General features: G+C 42.4%; 2 protein-coding genes across 5 annotated transcripts; one reads left to right on the plus strand and one right to left on the minus strand.

The window, feature by feature from the left end:
- Nucleotides 1-241: 241 nt before the first annotated feature.
- Nucleotides 242-4,910, minus strand: idi1 (isopentenyl-diphosphate delta isomerase 1). Of its 3 annotated transcripts, none has more exons than XM_061093515.1 (7): nucleotides 4,738-4,910; nucleotides 3,088-3,248; nucleotides 2,101-2,273; nucleotides 1,896-1,988; nucleotides 1,655-1,785; nucleotides 1,446-1,550; nucleotides 242-909 (listed from the first exon to the last, which is right to left on the minus strand). In XM_061093515.1, exons 2-7 carry the CDS (start codon nucleotides 3,243-3,245, stop codon nucleotides 697-699), a joined length of 873 nt encoding a protein of 290 aa, XP_060949498.1. In that variant the 5' UTR covers nucleotides 3,246-3,248; nucleotides 4,738-4,910; the 3' UTR covers nucleotides 242-696. The 3 variants fall into 3 exon arrangements, with proteins under 3 accessions (XP_060949498.1, XP_060949497.1, XP_060949496.1); XM_061093514.1 differs by having other exon boundaries at nucleotides 3,088-3,150; nucleotides 4,734-4,804; XM_061093513.1 differs by having other exon boundaries at nucleotides 4,734-4,801.
- LOC133026616 (WD repeat-containing protein 37-like) lies at nucleotides 4,570-22,712 on the plus strand. 2 transcript variants are annotated; one of them, XM_061093512.1, is made up of 14 exons: nucleotides 4,570-4,623; nucleotides 6,078-6,361; nucleotides 8,483-8,579; nucleotides 8,701-8,796; nucleotides 9,069-9,133; nucleotides 11,519-11,657; nucleotides 12,629-12,700; nucleotides 12,840-12,884; nucleotides 13,031-13,107; nucleotides 13,847-14,081; nucleotides 14,554-14,695; nucleotides 18,972-19,106; nucleotides 19,917-20,031; nucleotides 20,116-22,712. In XM_061093512.1, exons 2-14 carry the CDS (start codon nucleotides 6,209-6,211, stop codon nucleotides 20,245-20,247), a joined length of 1,503 nt encoding a protein of 500 aa, XP_060949495.1. In that variant the 5' UTR covers nucleotides 4,570-4,623; nucleotides 6,078-6,208; the 3' UTR covers nucleotides 20,248-22,712. The 2 variants fall into 2 exon arrangements, with proteins under 2 accessions (XP_060949495.1, XP_060949494.1); XM_061093511.1 differs by lacking the exon at nucleotides 4,570-4,623 and adding an exon at nucleotides 4,675-5,164.
- The last annotated feature ends 254 nt before the right edge of the window (nucleotides 22,713-22,966 follow it).

Here is a 22,966-nt window from a genome sequence, read left to right on the forward strand (position 1 = left end):
CACAGTATTCATTGTAACTTCATTGCTAAAGCTTTAATGTTAATTTTTTCCTTCACAAAAGCTTAAAATGATACAGCTATGTTAGCTGATGTGTCATGAAATGTTTCACCATTTCATCCTCTTTCCTTACGACCCAAAACAACCATTCAATCCTGCAAATGTCTTGTATTTTCCAAAGTGATGTTACCTTCTTTGTGAGCATTGTGAAAATGCTGTGTGATGCCGAGTCATCCACTGCCACTGACCACAATGGTAATTTTATTGTGTAAAAGGGTACAAAGATACAGAGTGTTACATGTTGTGACTGTTCACCTCATTCTAACGACCTGTCCTCAGGCACTTGATATCTGATGTTAGGTGTCGTCTGTTCAGTCTGTGACTCCTGATCAGAATCCATTACTTGACAGACGTTCTTCTTTACTAAAGACAAAAGAGACCTGCTCTACTGACATCACTTCTCATGATAAATGCACCTCAGAGCTACAAACCTACTATTAACACGGACCTCTATTATGGTTTACAAGGCTAAACATCTTCTGCCTCCATTTCTTGTGCGAGAACCCCACACGTGCTGCTACAACCCTAACACAACGTAGTCTGTGATGTTATTTTCTGACATCTGAAGGTCAGGGGACTGTGCTTGTGCGTCAGGTGCGGACTGGAATCACTCCGGTAGAGCCTGACCCCGGCTGTGCGTTACATGCGGTGGATTTTGTCGTGATCCATGAACTGTTTGAGGCTGTGCAGGTTGTCCCACCACTGGAAGAGGAAGGTCTCAGCGATGAGGCTGAACCAGGGCGTGATCAACAGCTCGTTGCGCTTGGCCTTGTTCAGCATCTCCTTCAGCTCCTCCTTGCTCACGTAGCAGTGGGTTTGGATCTCGTTGGGGTCTGGACTCAAATCCACGTCCTTCAGAGAGACAAGAAATCAAAAGACACTGAGTCAGGGCAAAGATGTGTCGCTTAACTTTTCAAGGATCAATGACAACATGACCGATATCTGCTGTCACATCTGAGAAAACTCTGCCTTCCCGAATCTCAAGCCATGAACAGTCCCTCTGTAACAGACTGCACTCAACTGGCTCACTTTTCCTTTAGGTTTCAGTGTCACTGTTCTATCAGTTTGTGTTCTCGTGGTTTTTCGGATGCATTGGAAAGTGAGTAGAGTCAGAAATAATTCAGAGCGTTGCGTCAGTCGAGCTCAGAAAAAGTAGCTCGACTGCTGATCTTACTTTCTATCTATCACTTTCTATATTCATACAAATGCATTTGTAGAGGCTTTGTGCTGTTAAATTTGAACTTGCATATTTATCAGTTGGGGCCACATGGAAAGGAAATAGAGTCCCAGTCTTGGAAGTGGTTGAAAACTAAATACCAACAGGGGCTTGTTACGTCACATGTCCTTATGTAACTGAAGTTTAAAACCAGTAGATGTCGCAGTGTCACCTTCTGCATGAAGAGGATGTAGTCGATCTCATGTTCTCCCCAAACACCGTCTGACTGGGCCTTGTAGTGGATTCTTGTTAGATACGTCATTTCTTCTGGTGTCACCTGAGGCACAGGAGATCAGACGTTCACTACAGCTCTCCATAATCCTCTTCCATCCAATGCGGAAGCCGGGACTTGCATACAACCACTCCCACTCAGTATATTACCTGATCCATGGGAATACCCAGTTCAGCTTCGAGTCTCCTCTGAGCAGCTCTCCTCACTCCAATAGCATCTTTCTCTTCCACCTCACTGTCGGTGTGTAAGGGATGACTGCAGCATGTGTTTGTGAAGCAGCCTACAAACACACACACACACACACAAAGACACAGGACATGGTTGAACTCCTAGTAATGCTGGGACTACTTGTGTGTGTCAACCTAGGAGGCTTAGTGTTGTGCTGCTGACCTGGAAAGGTGATTTTGGCATCAGACCGCTGTTGTAAGAGCAGCTTCTCTTCACTGTTGAAGATGAAGACACTGAAAGCTCTGTGTAATAAACCTGGTAAAACAAAAACACAGTTCACCACCAGTACAGATCTAACATGGGCTAGAGAAAAAAGTAGAAGAAGCATACTGTGTGTTCGCGGCATTTCATCATGGAGGACACACACCTTTATCAATGTTGGCGTTGAGGTGGCAGTTCTTCTTGGTATCGGCTCCGATCTTGCAGTCGTCCTCGTCGATGAGGATGCACTTTTCAGCCAAAAGCTGCACCTGCTTCTCATCCAGGTGATCCGTGGAGATCTCAGGCATCTTGAGTCCAGACTGCAGGTGTCTCACCTCACTGCAGAGCAGAGCGACAGGGAGCAGGAAGACAACAGGGTTTACAGATCAGAACAGGAGCTGTGCACTTTTTTAATGACCTTCTGTACAAAAATTAACGTTCAGGCAAAAGTTAACAAACTAATCCAAACTGATGTTATGCTGTGTTATGGCTTCTCTGACCATGTGCTTACTTAAAAAAAAAAAAGAACAAAGGTCTGATCTCTACTATTAACCGTTCAATTTTAAGCATTATTGGCATAGCATTCACAGGGGTTGCCAAAGCGCAAATCCAATATTAATTTACAGCTTATTTTTCAATACTATTATTTAAAAACATATACTTAGAAATGAACACAATATCATAACCACATATGTATTTGGATCATTATTAAATAAGTTAAACACAAATATTTAAATTAAAAAAATAGATGTATAAATAAAAAGTATTTCTATTAAATTAACAATGATTACAAATTTTGCTACTATACAACGAACTCAATCAGTTACAATATGAACATGTTGCAGTTAAAGATAAGTTCCCAGGTTGGTCTGACCACAAGTCAAAACAAGTCCAGCTGGCAACTTAAACTCCAAACTCTGCAGTAATAAGTGCAGCCTTCCTTGTGTTGTGTGAGCCGAATTAAAGAGAGCAGGTTTTAAGTCTGGGCTGATGTTATTAAAGTAGTAACTTTAACCCACACACCAAGCCGCATCCAATTGAAGGTATTTTTAAACGGAGTCTGGTTTGTGTTGATGTGGGACACCAGGCTATCAATAGCAGCTCGGCTCCGGGTCTCACAGATCTGCATGTCTCGACCTGAGGCCGGACTCACCTGGATATCGTCCTGCGGCTGATGGTGCCTGTGAGTCCGGGTCCGATCCTCAAGGCTGCGGCTCTGAGGGAGACAGGTACGTTTGGTTTGAGATGTGCAGCAGCGGTGGATCCCTGGTAGGACAATCTCCGAAGCACCGCCCACACAGACCGCACCATCACCTGACGAGGAGGAAAACCAATCACAACGAGCGACGCCACGGCTGACGGTGAAAACCGGAGAGGCGATCAGTCAATCAGGACGGGACTCTGCTGATCGCACCAGGGACACGAGGACACATCGACCACAACTCCAATAGTAGTTTCATTACGTGTAGTTTCTGACCAACAGGATATTGTGATGATTTGTCTCTAGACCTTAAACTTTCAGACATAAGCCTTTCTCTTTAGCTAAGGGCCGTAACTATGATTGTTACTCTGATTATTGAAATATATAATGCTATTTGTTGAGGATTGTTTATTGATGGTTTGAAAAAGAATGACAACAATTCTTTAGATTCTGGTCCCACAAAACTCAAAATCCCAAAGATAATGAATTAATGTTGATAAATCACAGCAAGATCTTGCATTTTAGAGGATCTGTGTTTTTTCTTGAAAACAGCATGATAATGAAACATAATTCATTTTAGATCCTCAAATTGTCTCAGCACTATATTCATATTTGATATTTTGAATGTTTTATTGCTTAGCAAAGTGATTTATTTTGTGTTGGGAGGTAACGGTGCTGCAATTGTAAAGCAAAGCAAAAAGGTTTCTAGTTAGATACCTAGTTTGGCCCACCTGTGACCATCAAAAGATAAAGTAACAAAGATAATAGATTGATTACATTTTTGTCCATAACAGTCAGAAATCCAAACAAGCTCAGTTTACTACCATGTTTAACATAATAAAACCCTGTAATAATTATGTTGTGATTTGTTGATTTATTACAACAAAAAATTACATATTATCATTAACTTCTATTAACTACATCCTATGATGTACATTACATTACTTCCCAAGTGTTTTTGTTCTATTCTGCACACTCTCATCCTATCCACCGTGTACGTTATGACTGCATACTATGTTGTAATGTGTACTATGTTTTTATTTGTATTTATATTTTCTGTTTTTGCTTACTTATATGTTCTGTCTGCATATATGTTTACACCCGTTGTCAGAGTGAAACAGCATTTCAATTCTGTCTTTGTCCTGTACGTATGGCAGAACTGACATAAAGTTCACTTTGACTAACTTGACTTCGATTTTGTAAATACTCAGAAACTACAGGTAAAGTATAAAACTAAAGTATATATTTCCCTCTGGGTTATATTGTAGTTGAATTGTGAAGCAGTGTCAAGTAGAAATACTCCAATTAAGTAAAGGTATATTAAAATAAATGTATTTACTCTCCACTAAATAATATTTCCAGTATGACCCCTACAGTGTTAGGGACCTTGTGATCCAGGTCCAGCAGAGTCAGTTCCGGGTTTTGTAGTGAACACGTCATCGGACCACAGCTCAGCCCGCACCACCCAGACCTGACAGCTGAACATAAGTATGCACTGTGACACGCACACACACACACACACACACACACACACACACACACACACACAGACACACTGCCTACACACAGACACACAGACACACAACACACGCACTTACGCACACAGCTCTCCGCTGTGTCGCTGCACGATCCGCTTCTTTTCACCTCTTCCTGCTCACAGCGACATTTTAGCAGCTCGACATTGACGTCCGAGCTTTCACTGCCTGGTTCTGACGTCAGCGCGTTCCATTGGCTGCCGCCGCATCGGCGCGGCAGCTCATTGGCTCTAAGGGAGTCATGTGACGCAAAATAAAAAAAATACGTCGATGTGTCTGCAAAATTGGTTTTAAAAATGTTTAATAGTTGTTAAACTGTAGCCGGGCGTCCACAGCATGGTGAATAATTAAAGTTAATATTTCACATCGTCGTTGGGTGGCTTGTCCAGCTCCGCTCTGCTCGGTCCCGGGGGTTAGCCACCTTAGCATCGAGCTAGCCCAGCCTCCAGAGCTTCATGCGGGGCGAGGGTGAAGTCACAGAGGCAGTGACAGCGGTGAGTGTCGGTGCTGCTCTGCGGGTGGGAGCCGTGGGATTAAGCGGCGAATAGGAATTTACCGTGTTGCTTTTCTCGGGCAGTTCTTGGGCAAAATGTACAGTACATCCATGTAGGTCTTGTTGCATGTCAATTTGCCTCCCTCAGTGTTTCGCTAACATTAGCTAAAAAGCTATAGGTCTGTGCTACTCCCAGATGCTAATGACGTTACCGATGATGATAACACGACCTTCGCGTAGCCCCCTAACGTACTCTGTCCTCTTTTCGGGTGGGATACAATTCACCAAGAAACGCACCTTTATTCGACCGAATGTTTAATAGTCCAATAGTTATAGTTATGTTAAGATTAAGAGGTTAAATTGATGTGTCAACAACATTTGAGTATGCAGCACATTTCTGCTTATATGTGGAGCAGCATTTAAATAACAATGTGTGTAATATACTCTCTGTTTACAGTCCACTACTATACACTACTATTGTATAGGTGTGTATTCTATTTATTGGCACGTGCAATTTCATCCAACATGTGGAATAATTCCTGTCTGTTCACATCATATTTATGTATTTATTCAAACATTTAATTCACTCCCATGAAATATCCTAATGTCTGTTTGTGCCATTTTTAAATCTAGTGTTATGTATTTATTAATTCCTTTCTTTCTTATTGTAAAAAGTTTTTACGCCTACTTAGGGAACCCATACTATTTTAAATTACATCCATGAGCTGGATGCAACACACTTTCACTCTACCGTGCACTTGTCTTGTGTTTTAAGATGAATTGTATACAATGAATCTTAAAATGCTGGATTTATGCAGCTATGAGGCCAAGGATGCACCAGCAAGGACCCTAAACCTATTTATTAAGGTTTTACTGCTTTGCATGAGTTGTATTGACTTCTCTTTTCCCTGCAGCTAGGTGGTGGCAACACGTCGACCTAACCCCCCCACCGTCCAACCGGCGAGCTTGGTCTTTGTTTACCTGCTTCTCAGGTAGGACGTGAGGGGAGGGGAAGGGGGGCAGGGCAACCCAGCAAGTAGGAGGGATGCCGGTGGAGGGCGGAAGCAGCAGCGGCTCTGCATCAGCCACCCGCCACCCCAAGCAGAAACGCAAGGCTCACAGTCTGTCTATCCGGCGCACCAACAGCACGGAGGACAGGCCCCAGGGCGTCCAAAGAGGAGACATGCTGGAGGGACAGGTGAGGGAGATGATTACACACTCACACCTTTTCACGCTCTCTCCCTCTTGCACACACACATGCAGCTTGTTAGGCATGTGTTAACATCTGTTGAGGCCAAGCCACAACATTTTTTGCATATTTATGAATATGCAAGCAGAAGGTCTTTCCTTGTTATTTACTTTCAAACTGTCACTCTGTTGTGTTGTTAGGCAGTTTTTTTTTGTCATGGTAGCACAGAACCAGCCGGTTGAGCAGCATTTATTTCATTTTTTACCTGGTGTTACAAGATCCTCAGCTTGCATGCTATGGTTAACATTTGTTCTTTTTCCTACTGAACTTTTTTTTTTTTTAGCCCTAACGGAATAAACTCGGTTTGAATGTGGCCATTTAGATTTGACATCTAAACGTATCTTAACTGTCTGGTGTGGATGTGCATGTTGCTGATTGATTATTTCTGTTGAAACAAAAGAATGGACTGTGAATTTTGAAGCCAACGGGTGGCAACAAGTTAGTGATTAACCATCCTCAAACATTTAAATTGGAGCTACAATTGATTTATTTCTGCCAGAAATGGAAGACTGCTCCACTGTTTGATTGCAAAAACATTTTCTTAATGCAAACCAGCTGCAGCAAATGGCAGGTCTGTGCTACCAAGATAATAAAAACTGTGTCTGTTTGATCAAGACTCCATGGTTGTTAACTTTTGGGAGTTGGCTGAAGCGCTGACCTCATTGACAGTCATCTCTCAGATAAGATGCATAAAGTGTTTGTGAGTGAATGTCAAGTGGTTTGGATTCTATCATTGCAGCTTCGGAGCTGTTTGATTTTCAGAATCAGATGCGCTGTCTGTCTGAACAGGGGAATTGGGTCCTAAATCGGCCCGATTATTCTCTCGTGTGCAGATGCCTTTATACATTTATACAGTATAGTTCTGGGATCTGGGGCGGTATGGATGGACAACCGATGTTCATTATCTGGATATTACATTAAACTATTATCTAAATAATTAATGTGATGCTTGATTTTTGTCTGTATCCAGTAGCCCGTGGAAGCCCTTTAGACTTTACTTTCTCTGCTTGACCCTGTCCTTGAATTATCAGCCTCTAAATCCAGAGCTCAGCTTGCACTGGCTGGTTGTCTCATCAAGTTTTAATATGGGCTGCTTGTCCTGGTCTGATTAGTCTTTTCACCAGGCCTTTTCCCCTCCATTGCTGCTAAGCCATGCCGGCTCTGTTTATATACCTAGTCCACCCTCTCGTCACACACAGCATAAGTTCCACTTACACAGACAGCTTTACAATCCCACTAGCCACACAAAGAATGCATTTACTTTCCACTTGGAATGCCGTCATTTAAACCATAGTGCACTAGAGGTTTAAAGGCCATTACTAAGCAGCTTTGAATTCACGAGGACTGCCCATGTTTGCTGATTGACGTATTTGATTTTCCTTCAACAAACGTGTTGACATGTGGAGCTGACATTATGGTCAATTTGTAGGTTTGAGCATGTGCCAGAAGAAAGACTGTTTAAGCGTGCAGTTTCCTCATCTTTCAGATGGTTGTAGAAATTCGATGCAGCTCTCGAGGTGAGCTGTCAAACTCAGGCTTTTGAGTCCATTGTGTTCAAGGCAGCCTTTACATCTCTTTACATGTCAGTCTGCTTCAGACTGGTGGTCATCTGATAACACGGTGCTTCCAGGAGTTCACCATGGAGGTGAGTCAGTGGAAATGTAGAGTTTGACTCGTTGGACTCGTGCTGGTGTGTAGACAGAAGATTGTTGGCCGGTTATGGTTCCGTTTTCCAAAGTGTAGCTGAGCATCAGTGCCGTTGGTGGCAGATGAAAACAGTTAAATATACTGGATGTGTTTGACAAGAGATTTATGTGGGTTTCTGTCTGTCTGTGTATTTTATGAGTCACCTAAACTTCTCTTTGAACAGCGAGATGTTAGATAAACTGTTATTGATATAGAGACACTTTTTTTCAGTTGGAAATTGTAATTGCTCATGTCAGCAACATCATCTACAGGTTTGAATATATAATTTTTGGAAATTGTTGGAAACTGTTTGTTATACTGGATTTTTAGGCTAATATTAATCTGAGGTTTCTGAAGGTGTTCTTTTCTTGCTTGTGTTTGCAGGATTCCAAGTTGCCTCTCCCCTTACGAAGCAATCTTCTCGAACTTTTTGGCCAAATCGAGCGCGAGTTTGAAAACCTCTACATCGAAAACATTGAATGTGAGTAACTGACTTTTCTACCTCACCGTATTGAGCGTCGGGTGTTGATTGACTAACCAGATGGTTTGAGAGCTCAGGCAGTGTTTGCTTACTGATTCCTGTCACTGTGCTAACATTACAGTACGCCGGGAAATCGACTCCCTGAATGAGAGACTGACTGGAGATGGACAAACAATCGAGGGAGGAGATCCCACCAAGGGAGCGCTGAAAACAAAAGGTCCAGTATTTCTTACACACTTTGTACTTCATAATACGTTTTAAAAATGGGGCATTATATATTATATTTCCATGGTAATCCTATTTATCCTATCTCCTTTACGAAAGAGAACTTCATGCAATAGGCCTGACTGGCTGAAGCAAACCTTTTTTAACTGGTAACTCTTAAAATGACACGTCACATGCTAATGGTTCTTCTGCCACAAGTTTTCAGAAATGGTTAACAGTCGTGCACATCAGTGAACCCCTGTTGTTTGTGTCTCCATCACACAGCCAGCCACAGCACAAGTCAACTGTCACAGAAGCTGAAGACGACCTACAAAGCCTCTACCAGCAAGGTACCTAAACCCTGCTTGGTTAACCCATTCTATAGAGCCTGTAAAATACATCTGTCATCATCTGTGTAATTATCTGAGATGCTGGGATTGATGGTAACAGGCTGTCACATTTAAGGAAGGAAGTGGTTTTGGGCAAACCATTGTTGCTGAACATTTAAATTTCTGATGATGGATCAATATGCAGATGTTTGGAAGTTAATTAATCAAACTGTGTCATATTTAGTCTTCTTCTGTTTTTTAAACTCTGATGTAGAGCTTGTACACTTTCCACGGCAAAATATGTGGACCTCGCAACTTCAGTTTGGCCACATGGGAGTTGTGGGGCGGAGATTCATGGGTAACTTCCTGAATGCTCTGTTTGTTTTCACTAAGCATTGTGGGGGAGCAGCTGTGGCCGAGTCTCTCTTTTAACTAAAGTCTGACCTTGACTCCTCATCTCCTCTCTGCTCTGCACTCTGGCATGAGGTCATTTGGGTGAACGGCTGCATTTGTTAAATCTCTAAAGTGTGTTTCTTTGAGAAATATACCGTTTAAAGTGTCAAATTGGTCAAATTATTCAATACTGAGTCCCCTAGCCAGTAGAGTCGAAGTCTAATCAATAACATTATCGGACTGTTTTAACCAAATCCTACACCTGACTATCAGGAGGAGGGATAGCTACGTCTAAACAGTCTTGTCTCAAACTGAGCTGCCAGTTCATGCAACTGAGGACAGAGACTGGTTACAAGGAAACCTACCTTGACTTCTTTCAAAGTGAAAAAGAATATTCAGCTGTAAGCACCTCCGAACTTAATGATTTATAGTTTATATGAAGATTTTTTTAATGTAGCCAATCTAGAGTGACATGGAAGAAGAAAACGTATTGCGATTATTTTTTAAAGATGATTCATAATTGTAGTGGGAATGATACAAAACAATTCATGATTATTTGATTTTAGCTGAGGTCTGTACTAGAGCCATATTGTAATAGATTATTTTAAACTGGAAATGATGAAAAACAAATTTAATTGAGGCTTGATATTTTACAGTTTAGCCAGAAATCTTTACTATAAATAACTATAAATAAAAACAAAAAATCAACCAAATATATAAAATTTGAATTTAGAAAATAAACATGAATGCACATCGTTTCTGCAATTTTTATTCTGAATAATAATTAAAATTTTCCTCTCTTTCGCCTTTTAAAGCAAATAAACTATATTAATGTAATGCGAATGCAGCCATTGCGTGAGCTGGATGAAGAGTGGGACACAGTCATCCTCTCATTAAAAAGAAAGAAACGGAGGATACATGGGATCAAGGGAGGACTTCTTAGATTAACCTCCTGTCAGAAATAGCTGCTACATAATATACGGCTAACCCATCAGCTGGCTAAGAAACATGACCACAAACTAATTCTGTTCTGACTGAAGGGACCTGAAACTAATGATCTGCACTAACTATATCCTTAGTTTACTGCTGGGATGAGCTAATCCTCTTGTTGCTCACTGCTCATCAATGTCTTCTAATGACAGTAAACAAATAAGATGCTAGTATAGTGTAATGTGAGTGTAAACTCAGCAGACAGAACAAGAGAATACATTAACACAGCCTGACACGCGTGAACCAGATGCTTCGCTGCTGCATCTAACGACTCTTAGTGATCTGAGCTTCTTGCAGTGGTCAGCCGTCCGCCTGCAGCAGCATGAACAGTGCAGGTTGTGATCGCTCTCTGACAAGTAAACAGACCAATAGATCATCTGGTTTTACAGGTGCAAGTGCACAGTGCTTCCATCTACTGGTACTTGAAATGGCGAATGAGCAGTCCTGATATTTATAACTCCAATGACACAGTGTGGTGAAATTTGAAACTATAACCTAATGGCAGTTGCAGAGTCATGCTCTCATGTATAAACAATCCTTGTGTGTGTCATCTAGGATGAAAACACACTTGAGTTCCTTGTCACAAAGCAAACTCACTTTGTTTGGAAGATTTTGTCCCTACCAGGAATGATAATTCAATTTTTGAGAGCTGTCTGGCTGTCGACAGGTTTTGATCTGATCCTTTGGAGATAAATCTGCATGATGCCAGAAAAACCTTGAGTTGAGCCCAAAGACATTGGCTTACCCGCTAATCTCCCTCTGTGACACTGGCCCTCCGAAGCTGTGCCTTATCTGTTCATCTGTTTGTCAGAGAGCAGCAGAAAACTGTGACGACTGTCAGAACTATTTCTTATGGATTACGGGATTGTCATGAAGCCACATTTCAGTTAACAAACAAAACCCATAAACCTGTTTTCTATAACTTTGTTCAGCCATGTAAGTTAACTAGGATTGATACTCATGCCCCTCTCTCGTTGTCCCTCTCTGTCTCACCCCCCACCCATCTCTTCCCTCCCCGATCAGATTGTGTCCAGTTTCAAAGCCACCGCAGGTTCTCGGGCTGTGTGTCAGCTGCTCAAGGAGTATGTGGGTCACCGGGACGGGATCTGGGACCTCAGCGTCACTCGGACTCAGCCGGTGGTACTGGGTACCGCCTCTGCAGGTACACCTACTTCACTGACTATTTACATTTACTGTATTGTTGTTTTGCAACGGCCTACATGCTGCGTAGTGGCTTTCAATAGGGCTAATAAGTCAAGACAAGATGTGCAGTGTTCACATCATTTTATATTACATTTTATAGAAAAAGAAAATCTTAATAGTCCATTTGTATGTAAATTTGTCTTTTTCTACAAAGCAAAGCATATGGTTTGATAAATTGAGTTAAAAAAAGACAAAAGGCAAATTAATTCTGACGCCTGGATGTAATGAGAGAAAAATAAAAGCACAGAGGAGATGATTGATGGGATCTTTTGCACACAAATCATCTTGATTGTGTTAATATTCGTTGGACAACACCTTAAAAAAGACTTAACCCTGATGAGTCTTCATTTTTGTCAAAATGTATTACTTCCACCAAGGAGGTTTGTCTATCCGTCCCTTAGTTAGCAAGTTTCTGCAAAAACTACTGGATGAATTACCATGGGACTTGGTGGAAGGGTGTGGTAGTGTTCAGGAAATGACCCATTACATTTGTGCAGATCCAGGCCCCTTTTTATCATTGTGAGGTTTTTTTCAACATGTACAATGATTTTCCAGATAATAATTCATGGATCTTGAAGAAAGATCAGCCATGCCTCGGGGAATGATATTTTAAAGTGTGGGTAATTTGGTGCAGATCCAAATATAAATCTTGATCTAGTGAATTTTAATGTGGTTTTATAAGGGGGACTGTTAAGCCATGGTGGAGGTGTGTGCTCTCTGAGTGCCATTTTAGTTTTTTCCATGTAGCTCAGTTTTTTTCCTGTTTTTTTTTCTTTTACTGAATTGTGCACAATCCTCCCGCGAAGTGGTCTAGAATCTTTTTACCAAATGGAACCACTATGTAAAAACAGCACATTACAACATCATTAACTTAATATTACTGTAGAAATGTATAAGGCGGCCTCATGTTGTCCCCCTGCTCTCTCACAGACCACTCGGCTCTGCTTTGGAGCATAGAGACTGGGAAATGTCTTCTGAGATATGCTGGTCATGCTGGATCAGGTAATGAGAAACTTTATTGATATAAGATATGTAGCAAGTAGTGTTGTGTAACTGGTTGTATCACACTGTGTGCTGCAAATGCAAACATTTGCTCACAGAAGTCATTGGTTGATATTTACTTCTCATCATTTTCCCACAGTCAACTCCATCAAGTTCCACCCCACAGAGCAGATGGCCATCACAGGTTAGTATGTGAACATGTGTGTTTATGAAGACGCACTTCATGACAGTTTGACTGACGTATTCCTGCCTCTGCTGCGTTACAGCCGTCAGTTCTGTGTGGATGTGAATGTGCTGGATGTTTGTTGATATGCACTTCTGTTTGCACAGCCTCTGGGGACCAGACGGCTCACATCTGGCGCTACATGGTGCAGCTTCCTGCCCCCCAGCCACCACCAGATGTCAGTGTGAGTAGCTTTGTTCTGTTCTCGTCTAAGGGTTTTTTCTGCCAAAGGATGCATGTCACCACCAGGCTCAGAAGCCATGGCAAAAGAGAGGGAGACTTTGGAAAGCCAAACTAAAAGTATTTTATTTAAATTATCTGACCATGAACGAAACACAACTAAGAAAGCAATGAGATGTGGTAATCAGTGAAATCAGTAGTGAGTGTGTGTGGATTCATAAGTGAAGCGTGTGTGCTGCTGCGGTGATGATGTTGGTTGGATAAGAGTAAATCAAGACTGCATGAGGTCCAGGTTAGTGAGCGAGAGAGGGAGAGAGAGAGACAGTCTCAGCCAGGAGGACAGGCTTTTATAGGAGGAACACTGGGCCAAGGTGATTCCAACTACGGGACTCTCCGCCCACCAGTTACCTGCTTATCACATCAGAGAACATTGAGTTAAATAAGGCAGGGGCCGTCACAATGCAGGTGAATATAATGTACATTTACCAATAGGTCATTTTAATTTTCATGGTAAATTAACCTTTCTGCATTAAAATGCGTAAAGACATAGACCTGTGTTTTATATCTGTTGTTGTTTTGCATTCTCACATTATCCCAAAAGTTTCCAGTCATTTCCAAACCTACAGAAATCTGTACTTTAATGATAACTGTAATTTCAAGGTATGGTCGGTTTCCTTTGGTCACCTGTAGCATCAACTTTCCCGAATCCATCGCTCACTCTCTAGACGTGTGTCCCTCCACAGGCTCCTTGTGATGACGACCCGGACTTGTCAGACCGAGAGGAAGGAGAGGTGGATGGAGAGGGCCCGTGCGAGGTCCCCACCGTCCGGGTGCCTACAGCAACCCTGAAGAGTCACCAGGGTGTCGTGATCGCAGCCGATTGGTTGGTTGGAGGCCGACAAGTGGTGACAGCTTCCTGGGATCGTGCTGCGAACCTGTATGAGGTGGAGACGTCTGAGCTGGTGCACACACTCACTGGTAGGTAAACAGGCTGATACTACACCATAGGCCTTGTCCACACCTGGTATCAACATGCATATCCTTTCTGTTTGCAAAGACAACATTATGCTATTTATAGTCACTCTGACGCGGATCTGATCGGATTTGTTGGTGTTTCCACTCAGGTTTTTTACTAACAAATTGAAAATGCAAAAAAAAGGGTTAGGGTTAAACAGCTGAATGGAAATACACCAAATGAGGAGTAGTTCCACATTTTAAAAAACAACAACAATGGCTTTTATGTTTTCTTGCTGAGAGTTGGATGAGAGGGTGGATACCACTATTGTGTATGAAGGCTAACCTTAAGCTACGGCCAGTGGCTTTGCTTAGTATAAACTAAGAATAAACAGAATGTCCTGTTACTGCATCTGATGTTGCACACATAAACCCCCATAACACCACACAAAAAAAGTAATTTAGCTAATTACTGTGTGCTTGTGTGTGTTTGCAGGCCATGACCAGGAGCTGACCCACTGCTGTACCCACCCTACCCAGCGTCTGGTGGTCACCTCATCCAGAGACACCACCTTCAGACTGTGGGACTTCAGAGACCCGTCCATCCACTCTGTCAACGTCTTCCAGGGACACACCGAGTCAGTCTGACACACACACCTGCACTAACACTGCTGATTCCTGGTTGATAGAACTAGTTACTGCAGTCTTCATGATGCCCACAGGGTGGTGCTGTAGCATCTCTCTTGCCTGTAAATCCCTTCATCACTTTCTGTTATTTTCCTTTTACTGTGCCACGTTAATTTACAGACCCAACTGCTCTAAGCCAAATCCTCCACTCTCCTCTCATTCAATACAGAGCACCTCTCCTTACTTGCTTTCTTGTCCTACTCTACCTCTACCTCTGTCTCCTTCCCTCACTTTCCTGTTCATTTATCTGTCCGTTTCTGCGTTAATCCCCCACTCTGTGTAATTTGGCACTTGCTCGCTGTTAACACTCAATTGCAGACGCTCATTTCAAAACGTTGACTGTCAGGCTTGTCTGTGACTGTCAATGGCAGCACTCTATAAAGAGTGTAGGAAGTGTGTGTTTGTGTGCCTGCGCACACGTCTTCATGTGTGTGCTGGCTGGCTGCAAGCCTTTGATTGCAAGTGGGGGATTACATAGAGCTCATTATGTACAACCCCAACATGTATAATTCCTGCAGATCCCACTTTAATTCTCTCCCATAGACAATTGGTGTAATGAGATTAAGCACCAGTGTTTCACAGTTAATGACAGCCCTCCTCCTTCCCATCCCGCCGTCCTTATTTCCTTCCCAAATGGCCATTGATGTGCATTAAAGACCCCCTCCAAGGACATCCCACTGTTATACCTTGTTAACGTCCATATGCTGTGTTTATGAATGACATAATCAGTCAACACCATAGCTGAGCATTTCCAATGTGGAACAGCAGTGAACCAATAACAGTTTCAGTAATATGAATTCAGACAGCCAGGGTTTCTGAATCTCAGAAAAACATCCCTTGGACACATTCACCATCTTGTCGTATGTTCTAAAACAGCTATGCCGATATTGTCTGAGCAGACTATGGCTGTGTCTTTCTTACCTAAGTCAATTTAAAAAAGTAAAATAACAAAATAAACACTATAAGAAGAATATATATCCATATAGGTGCAGTGGGGAGCTGGGTTTGCCCTGAACTCATTATCTTGTCACACTAATGTGGACATCTCTCTAGTGAGGCCGTTTCAAATGAGTCAGCATGTTCGATATGCTACAAGCTACATATCCGATAGCAGTTGCGCAATATCGACTTCTGTACGATCCACTCGTCTAACTCTTAAAGTCTCCTTTCTCCCTCCCTCTTGTCCTATTGTTGAAGGCTTCATCGGTTTCCTATACGTATCTGACGTTGATCATAATTGAGCCTCAAATGCCTTGTTCTTTTTGATCAAATTCAAACATCCAGTGTGATTCAGTGTATTTGTTGTAGGAGACTCAGAAAAACAGGAAATATAAAAATGTAGAGGGGAAGCTGTAGCAAGGGATTTTTCTGTTACATTTTGATCAAAGATTGCTATAAGAATGAATCACTAACCAAACTAGATACATTTTTCTGCCAATCTTACAATTTTCACCTAATCGTAGCTGTAGTGGTCGAGGTGTGGACAGAGATGAGGACATGACAGTGTGTGTGTGTAACATCCACCCCAATAGCAGTTTACTCTCCCACAAACTTTTTCTACTTTCCAACTTGTTCGATTTTTCTGCTATAGTCAGAACCTCTGTTGCTGTCTCTCTTGCTAATTTCCCTGAATCTCCAATTTGGCGTAATGATGTCACATAAATGGAGACAGCGGCGGAGAGGAGAGTGTTGAATGCTTTAAAAGGCACAAGATGTTGAGAGCTACAGGGGGGGAACCATCCCCATGCTTCCACCGTCTTCGCTGGCAATTACTGCTAACGCTCCCTGACAGCAAACCTCGGCAGCTAAAAGTGCAGCATACACCCTCTGTCCGAACCCCCCACTCTCTCTCTCCCCCAGCCATAATTGCAGAGTAATGACGAGCACACTTGAGCTAACAAAACCCGCCCAGAGCAAACGAGAGGTGACGGCGGACTTACTCTACAAACAGGATGCCATGTCACGTTTGTGTTTAAAGCCATCGACGGCTATCCAAGGCATTTGATTGAAATGCAACTTGTGTGTGTGCGTGTGTGTGTGTGTTGCATCCAAAGATTTGACAGCCTGTCTCTGGAGGATTTCACAAGCACTTACCAGGTGCTCTGCAGCTGTCAGTTTTATCTGCAGCACAGCAAAATAACAGCGCACTCTACTCTGATTCACCTGAAGTGTTTCCTTTACATTTGAGTTATTTGGCTTAACTCTCATTCAGAATGATTAACAAAGACCACATTGTGAGATTTTTAGAAATGCATAGACCAGTCGTTGTAGGCACTTCTAAGGGAGGAGGGTAAAGTTCACAACCACAGTCCCAGTAAACATACTCCTGTTTACCTTTCAGATTCGTGTACTACAAAATGCTGGTAGGCAAAGAAATAAAAATCAGTACAGAGGATCAGTTTATTTGGAACTGTAGTACAAAAATTAGCATCAGCATTTAATCCAATGCACATCTGATATTTGAATTAACAGTACCTTGACAATCAAACAATCAGGGATCTCCATGACGTTAACTAAGGATACCTGGATTCATTCATTGTGTTTTGAAAGTATGGATGAGAATTCAAAGATGATTCCAAAGCAGTTTCAAACCGTTTATACTTTTATAATTTTGGCCACCGTTGATATGTTGTTAGTTATATTATAAATTGTATTATTTGTATTGATAATACATATATTATTTAAATATACAACATGGTGAAAGATACACAGTTTGTGTATCACGATTTTTGTCTAATCTTTCGGACATCTTAACAATGTTGCGATAATACTGAAAAGTAGTTTTCATCTGTACTTCCCATGATTCCCTCTGTGTCTCCCTCCCTCCCTCCCTCCCTCCCTCCCTCCCTCCCTCCCTCCCTCCCTCCCTCCCTCCCTCCCTCCCTCCCTCCCTCCCTCCCTCCCTCCCTCCCTCCCCAGCTCCCTGAGTCTCCAGTCTTGACCTTGGCTGTCAGAGACACTGCAGAGACACCATTAAGTAACACTACTCCCCTCCCGCTTCCCCACCCATTTTAAATACCCTTTAACCTTAATCAACCTTTTAATCAATTACCTTGTCTGATTACGCTGCACACATACCTCCCACCTCGCACACCTCCTGTCTTTCTTACTCATTTCCTCTCTCTCTCTCTCTCTCTCTCTCTCTCTCTCTCTCTCTCTCTCTCTCTCTCCTCGTCTTGTATTCCCAGGTGGGCGTTACCCTGCACTGTTAGAAGGCGCCTGTAACAATGAAGCGGTTTTCCTGAGCCCCAGCTTCTCTAATAGAACCAAGCTCAGTCCCTTAATTAGCCCTTAATGCTGTGTCAGTTTGAATTAAGGGAGAAGGCAGTTTTGGCAAGAAAATCTAGATATGGAAACGACTGTGTGTGCGTGTGTGTATATACTTGTACAGATATCTTTAAGAGGACCACTTTGAGCCTAAAACGTGTGAGGACATTTTGGGTTAGTGAGGATATTTTGGCCTGTCCTCACTTTCTGACCCACTATTAATGGGCCGTTTCAGGGTTAAGTCTTATGAGGGTTAAGGTTAGGGAACAGGGCTCAGGAATGCATTATGCCAATGGATGTCCTCACTAAGATAGATGTATAAATGTGTGAGAGTGTGAGAAGAGGAAAAACCCTCAGAGGAGCGACTGACACACAGTAATAAACTGACTGATGTTAGCCGTCTACTGAGGTAACGGTTGGACGTGACCTCAGCGCTCTTGTGTGGCGCGATGCATCACAGCTGGTCGGGATAAAGGCTATGAGATGGGGGGGGTGACGATATGCAGAATCTCAACTGCATGCAAACAGCGACAAAGCCTTTAATTTATGAATAGCTAATAGGTATTTATACATTTGTTTACAAATTAATGCGTGAATCTATAAATATTTGCAAATTAATTAATTTGATATTTAATCAAATTAATTAATTTGATATAGAGAGTCACAGTGTTTCAATGGCTCAAACACGTGGGGCAGTGTGAAAATTATTGAATAATCCTTCTATTGCTATAAAAAAGAGGATCACATTTGAATACATGATCGACACAATGTTCCAACACATCCAGGTTCATTTAGTATCGGTGCTCATATCACTTTGGCACACTGTCCCGTGTTTTGGTGTGTGAGTGATAATAGTGCCATAGACACACATTCACTATTTCCTCCCAAAACTTTACTAATTTCCTGAAACAAAAAATGAGTAAAAAACTTTCCCTGATTTTGTGTGCCTATGTTTTTCAGCACGGTGACGTCGGCGGTGTTCACGGTGGGAGACAACGTGGTTTCAGGGAGTGACGACCGCACCGTCAAGGTGTGGGATCTGAAGAACATGAGGTCGCCCATAGCAACCATCCGCACTGACTCAGCTGTGAACAGGTGGGTGAAGGGACACATGTAACTGGACTAGAGCCAGGGCTGTACCTTTGGATCCGCTTTTAACAGGAGTCATTTTTCTTATGCCTCCACGCGGCACCAACAGTAGCCTGAGGTGTTATGTTTTCAGGTTTTCTGTTTATCCCACTCTTAAATTTGGAGTCCCCAATTAACTTAATCCCAATCTGCATGTCTTTGGAGTGAGAGTACCCAGAGAAAAGTCACGTACACATGGAATCACCACACAGAAAGACCCTGGAACCACTGTGCCTTCCAAATGTTGTACCAAGTTCACATAATGAATTCTGATAATAATTGGCAGGTGAAAGGTCCAATGATGTAACATTTTGTGAACACATAGACTCAGATGGGGTTTGGTGTGCAAAGGTCACTGTGACCTCAAAACATACCTAATTCTCCAAAACGCAAGAAATAAAAAATAAAAAACATTAATAAATACCTTTTGATTAGATTCCTTTAAAGTCTTCAGTACACATATTACGAGTCTGCACAGACATGGATATAAACCATTTTCTGTACTGGAATTGTCTAAATGTACAGTTGTCAGTGGTTATCTAAATGACAGCAAGGAACACAGAGGCCAGGGGCAGCTAATGTCAGCTGATGATGCATATGGAGTTGTGTCAAACTATTAAGTGAAATGTGCCAAAGTAAATTTGTGCTTGATATAGTTTCTGTAAAATTAACCAACTGCAGTTGTACAGGAGATAAATAAAGAGTATAAAGTTAAATAAATAAAGTTTACTATGAGGAATGAACCACAATAAAAGAGAACTCGATGTGATGTTTCAGGATAAGCGTCTCCGCCAACCAGAGGATCATCGCCCTGCCACATGACAACCGACAGGTCCGGCTGTTCGACATGAGCGGAGTGAGGCTGGCCAGACTTCCACGCAGCAACAGGATGGTGAGGAGGGGGGAGGTGTGTGTTTGATTCGTCAGTTAACGTCATTAAAACTAACATTATACACCTCTGTGTGTGTGTGAGCAGGGTCACAGGCGTATGGTGTGCTGCACAGCGTGGAACGAAGAGAACCAGTCGTGCAACCTGTTCACCTGCGGCTTCGACCGACAGGCCATCGGCTGGAGCATCAACATCCCTGCCCTGCTGCAGGAGAAGTGATGCCACTGACGCACACACACGCACACACTTGCAGCAACGCACACAGTGAAGTAGGAGACGATCAGAATCTATCCATGTAAATACAATGTGGTACAAACACTGTAATCTGTGGACCTCGTACGTGCTCGTACGGTGAAAGCGTTTACCCTGTGAAACATGGTCGTTGTGCATTTCACGCTGGTGTGAGGTGTGAAATACTTTTTTCATTATTGTTGTTTTTTTTTTGCGATGCAGATGTGACACTGATTGACAAGAGCATAGTATTCCCCTGATTAGTATATTCTGTCGCTCAGTGTGCACGTGTGCAGAACGACAAAGTTCCGACACTTATTTTCAGAGTTTGCACAAGGCCACGCCCCTCTGTGTGTTTGTGCCCTTCCTCTGTTTAGCATGGATTGTGAATCGTAACAGGCTGAGCCGTTTATCTCCCTGTGTAAGAAAAGAAAAACTATAAATCGGACTCCACAGTCACAGGCTGCTGTTCACCTCACTGCTGTTTTCTGTTACTGCTGAACAGAGGCTCTCGCATGTAGATAAGCTACAGTCATGAGCCCAGGAGAGTTTGTAGAATATGATTTAAAGACATTCTGTATATATGAAGTTGAGGCCTCTGTTGCAGGTTCTTACTTGTTTCTGAAGATGACGTGAAATGTTTTTATCCTTTTAGTCAAAACGTAGAATATTTCCTATCATGGAGCCAAACATATCATCACATCCCCGCCTGCACGTTGTCTTAACATGTTCCACAACAGGACCTGCTCTTTCAAAGATGGAGATTTGTGTCTTTGCCTATTATTACCTTGGATGCTTTCAGTTCACAGCCAGCCTATATATAAATATATTTAATATTTCGAACGTATACTGTAACTCTGCCTTGTTCCATGTTTACAGGAGGTTTTCATTTTTTTTTTTTTAAAGTATTGCTTAAATTCTGCCTTTCTGTCAAAGTAAAGTGTCAAGAGCAAAGTAAACATTGGAGAAACATCTGCACTCGGGTTCCTAGAATCCTCTAGAGGTGTGAGATGCGTTTATCGTCATCCTAAATGAAATATTCACCACAGGTTGCAAGTGTAGTTACTTTCATTTTTCTGTCCTCATATGGTTTTTTTTCCCTATTTTTATTCACGAGTGTTGTCTTCGGTTAGAGAGCAGGGCTGCTTCTTCTCCAAACCCTGCGTTCACTCTTAAACAGCCCCTGCTTGTGCTTCCACTTCCTGCCCTCCTGCCTCTCACCTCTTCTCTCCACACTCCTGCTTGTGAGCCCCCAAGAAACGCTTCTCCTGAATTGAATGTAATTTTCCGCCGTCATTGTGGGGATGTTAGCTTTATTTCTTTGAGATTCCTGTACGGGTGGTTCCTCTAACCAGGCTCATCCCAGTATCCCACCCTCTACCCTAACACTTTTGCAAACACCTCTGAAAAACTATTTGGCATGTGAGCATGAGGAGAAGAGCTGAAGCTGGAGCGCAGGAAAACTAAGCAAAAGTGGAGCATACGAGTGTTAGCGCAGGGTTTGAAGTGAGAGCGTAACGTGAAATGAATACAGTAAGTCCTGTTCTTAAAAAACACTCTTGAAAAGCTATTTTTTCAACTCAGAGCCCGTCTCGCTGTATTGTGTATTTTAATGAGTGAATTTGTTTTGTGCGCTTCGTCAACATCAAGTTGTGGTGTTGACACTTTGCATTGAACCCTCAGCCTTGTTCGACCTCTCTCGCCGTTAGCTGTAGATGAAGCCTCTCTGTCCGTTGGACCCCCAAACAGAAGCAATAACCCAGCTCCTTGATGTTTGACCAGAAATTCACAGAAACTTTACCTGTTAAACTTGTGCAATATCCCAAACATGAAGTCATACTGTAGTTTTTTTTCATCCTTGGATGTTTCGGTGCTGTAAATCCCGAAAGACAACGCGGTGTAGACGTAACTTCGGAGTACGTAGCTATGCATTTTGCTTCAGACCACTATTCACGACTGTTTCTACCAACAATAGAGCTGGAATGGATTTTTTTTAAAGTAGCATGAACCTCAAAATGTAATAAACTTATAGAATACTTTGAAAATGCATGCATTAGCCTTATCCATCTGAGCAACAATGCACTTTCCCAAACGCTTGTTAAATAACTAATTGTGTTCCGCTGCACAGTGCAGATGGGATTTTCACTCCTCTTTCATGCAGGGAACTCCAGCGCCCACTGCTATCGGTGTCATTTGAATCTGCAGGTAGAAAGGCAAGGTATAATTTGCGCCCCACATATGAATTCTAACTGGGAGGAAATATGATTTTGGATTGATACATTAAATTATCGCGTGTCGGATTGGAAGGGTAAAAAAAAAAAGTGGATAGACTTCACTTCATTGTAGTGGGTCACATTCACCTCAAACTTCATTATGTGATCTACTCTGCATACTTTATTGTGACGGGTACGTGCTCTCTAACACTTTCCAATAAAAATGTGTGATTTCCTTTTCCTGCAGTCTCTCGTGTCTCCTTCGTCTTAATTAACACCCCCCTCCCGCTCTCGTCTCCTATTCACTTCAGAGAGATATGCATCATCTTGAAAGTCACACGTTATTCATCGGGATGTAAATGAACGCTGCCTCGGGATAATGACCTCCAGTGGCAGCAGGAGCATGAGGTGTGCAAACATTTATGCCGAGCAGCCGGAGTTTTGTTGTTTTACCAAAGGCTGATTAGACGCTTGATATTTTTAGTCGGTGTGAA

This window comes from Limanda limanda, chromosome 20, assembly GCF_963576545.1.
Source record: "Limanda limanda chromosome 20, fLimLim1.1, whole genome shotgun sequence".
Taxonomy (NCBI): domain Eukaryota; kingdom Metazoa; phylum Chordata; class Actinopteri; order Pleuronectiformes; family Pleuronectidae; genus Limanda; species Limanda limanda.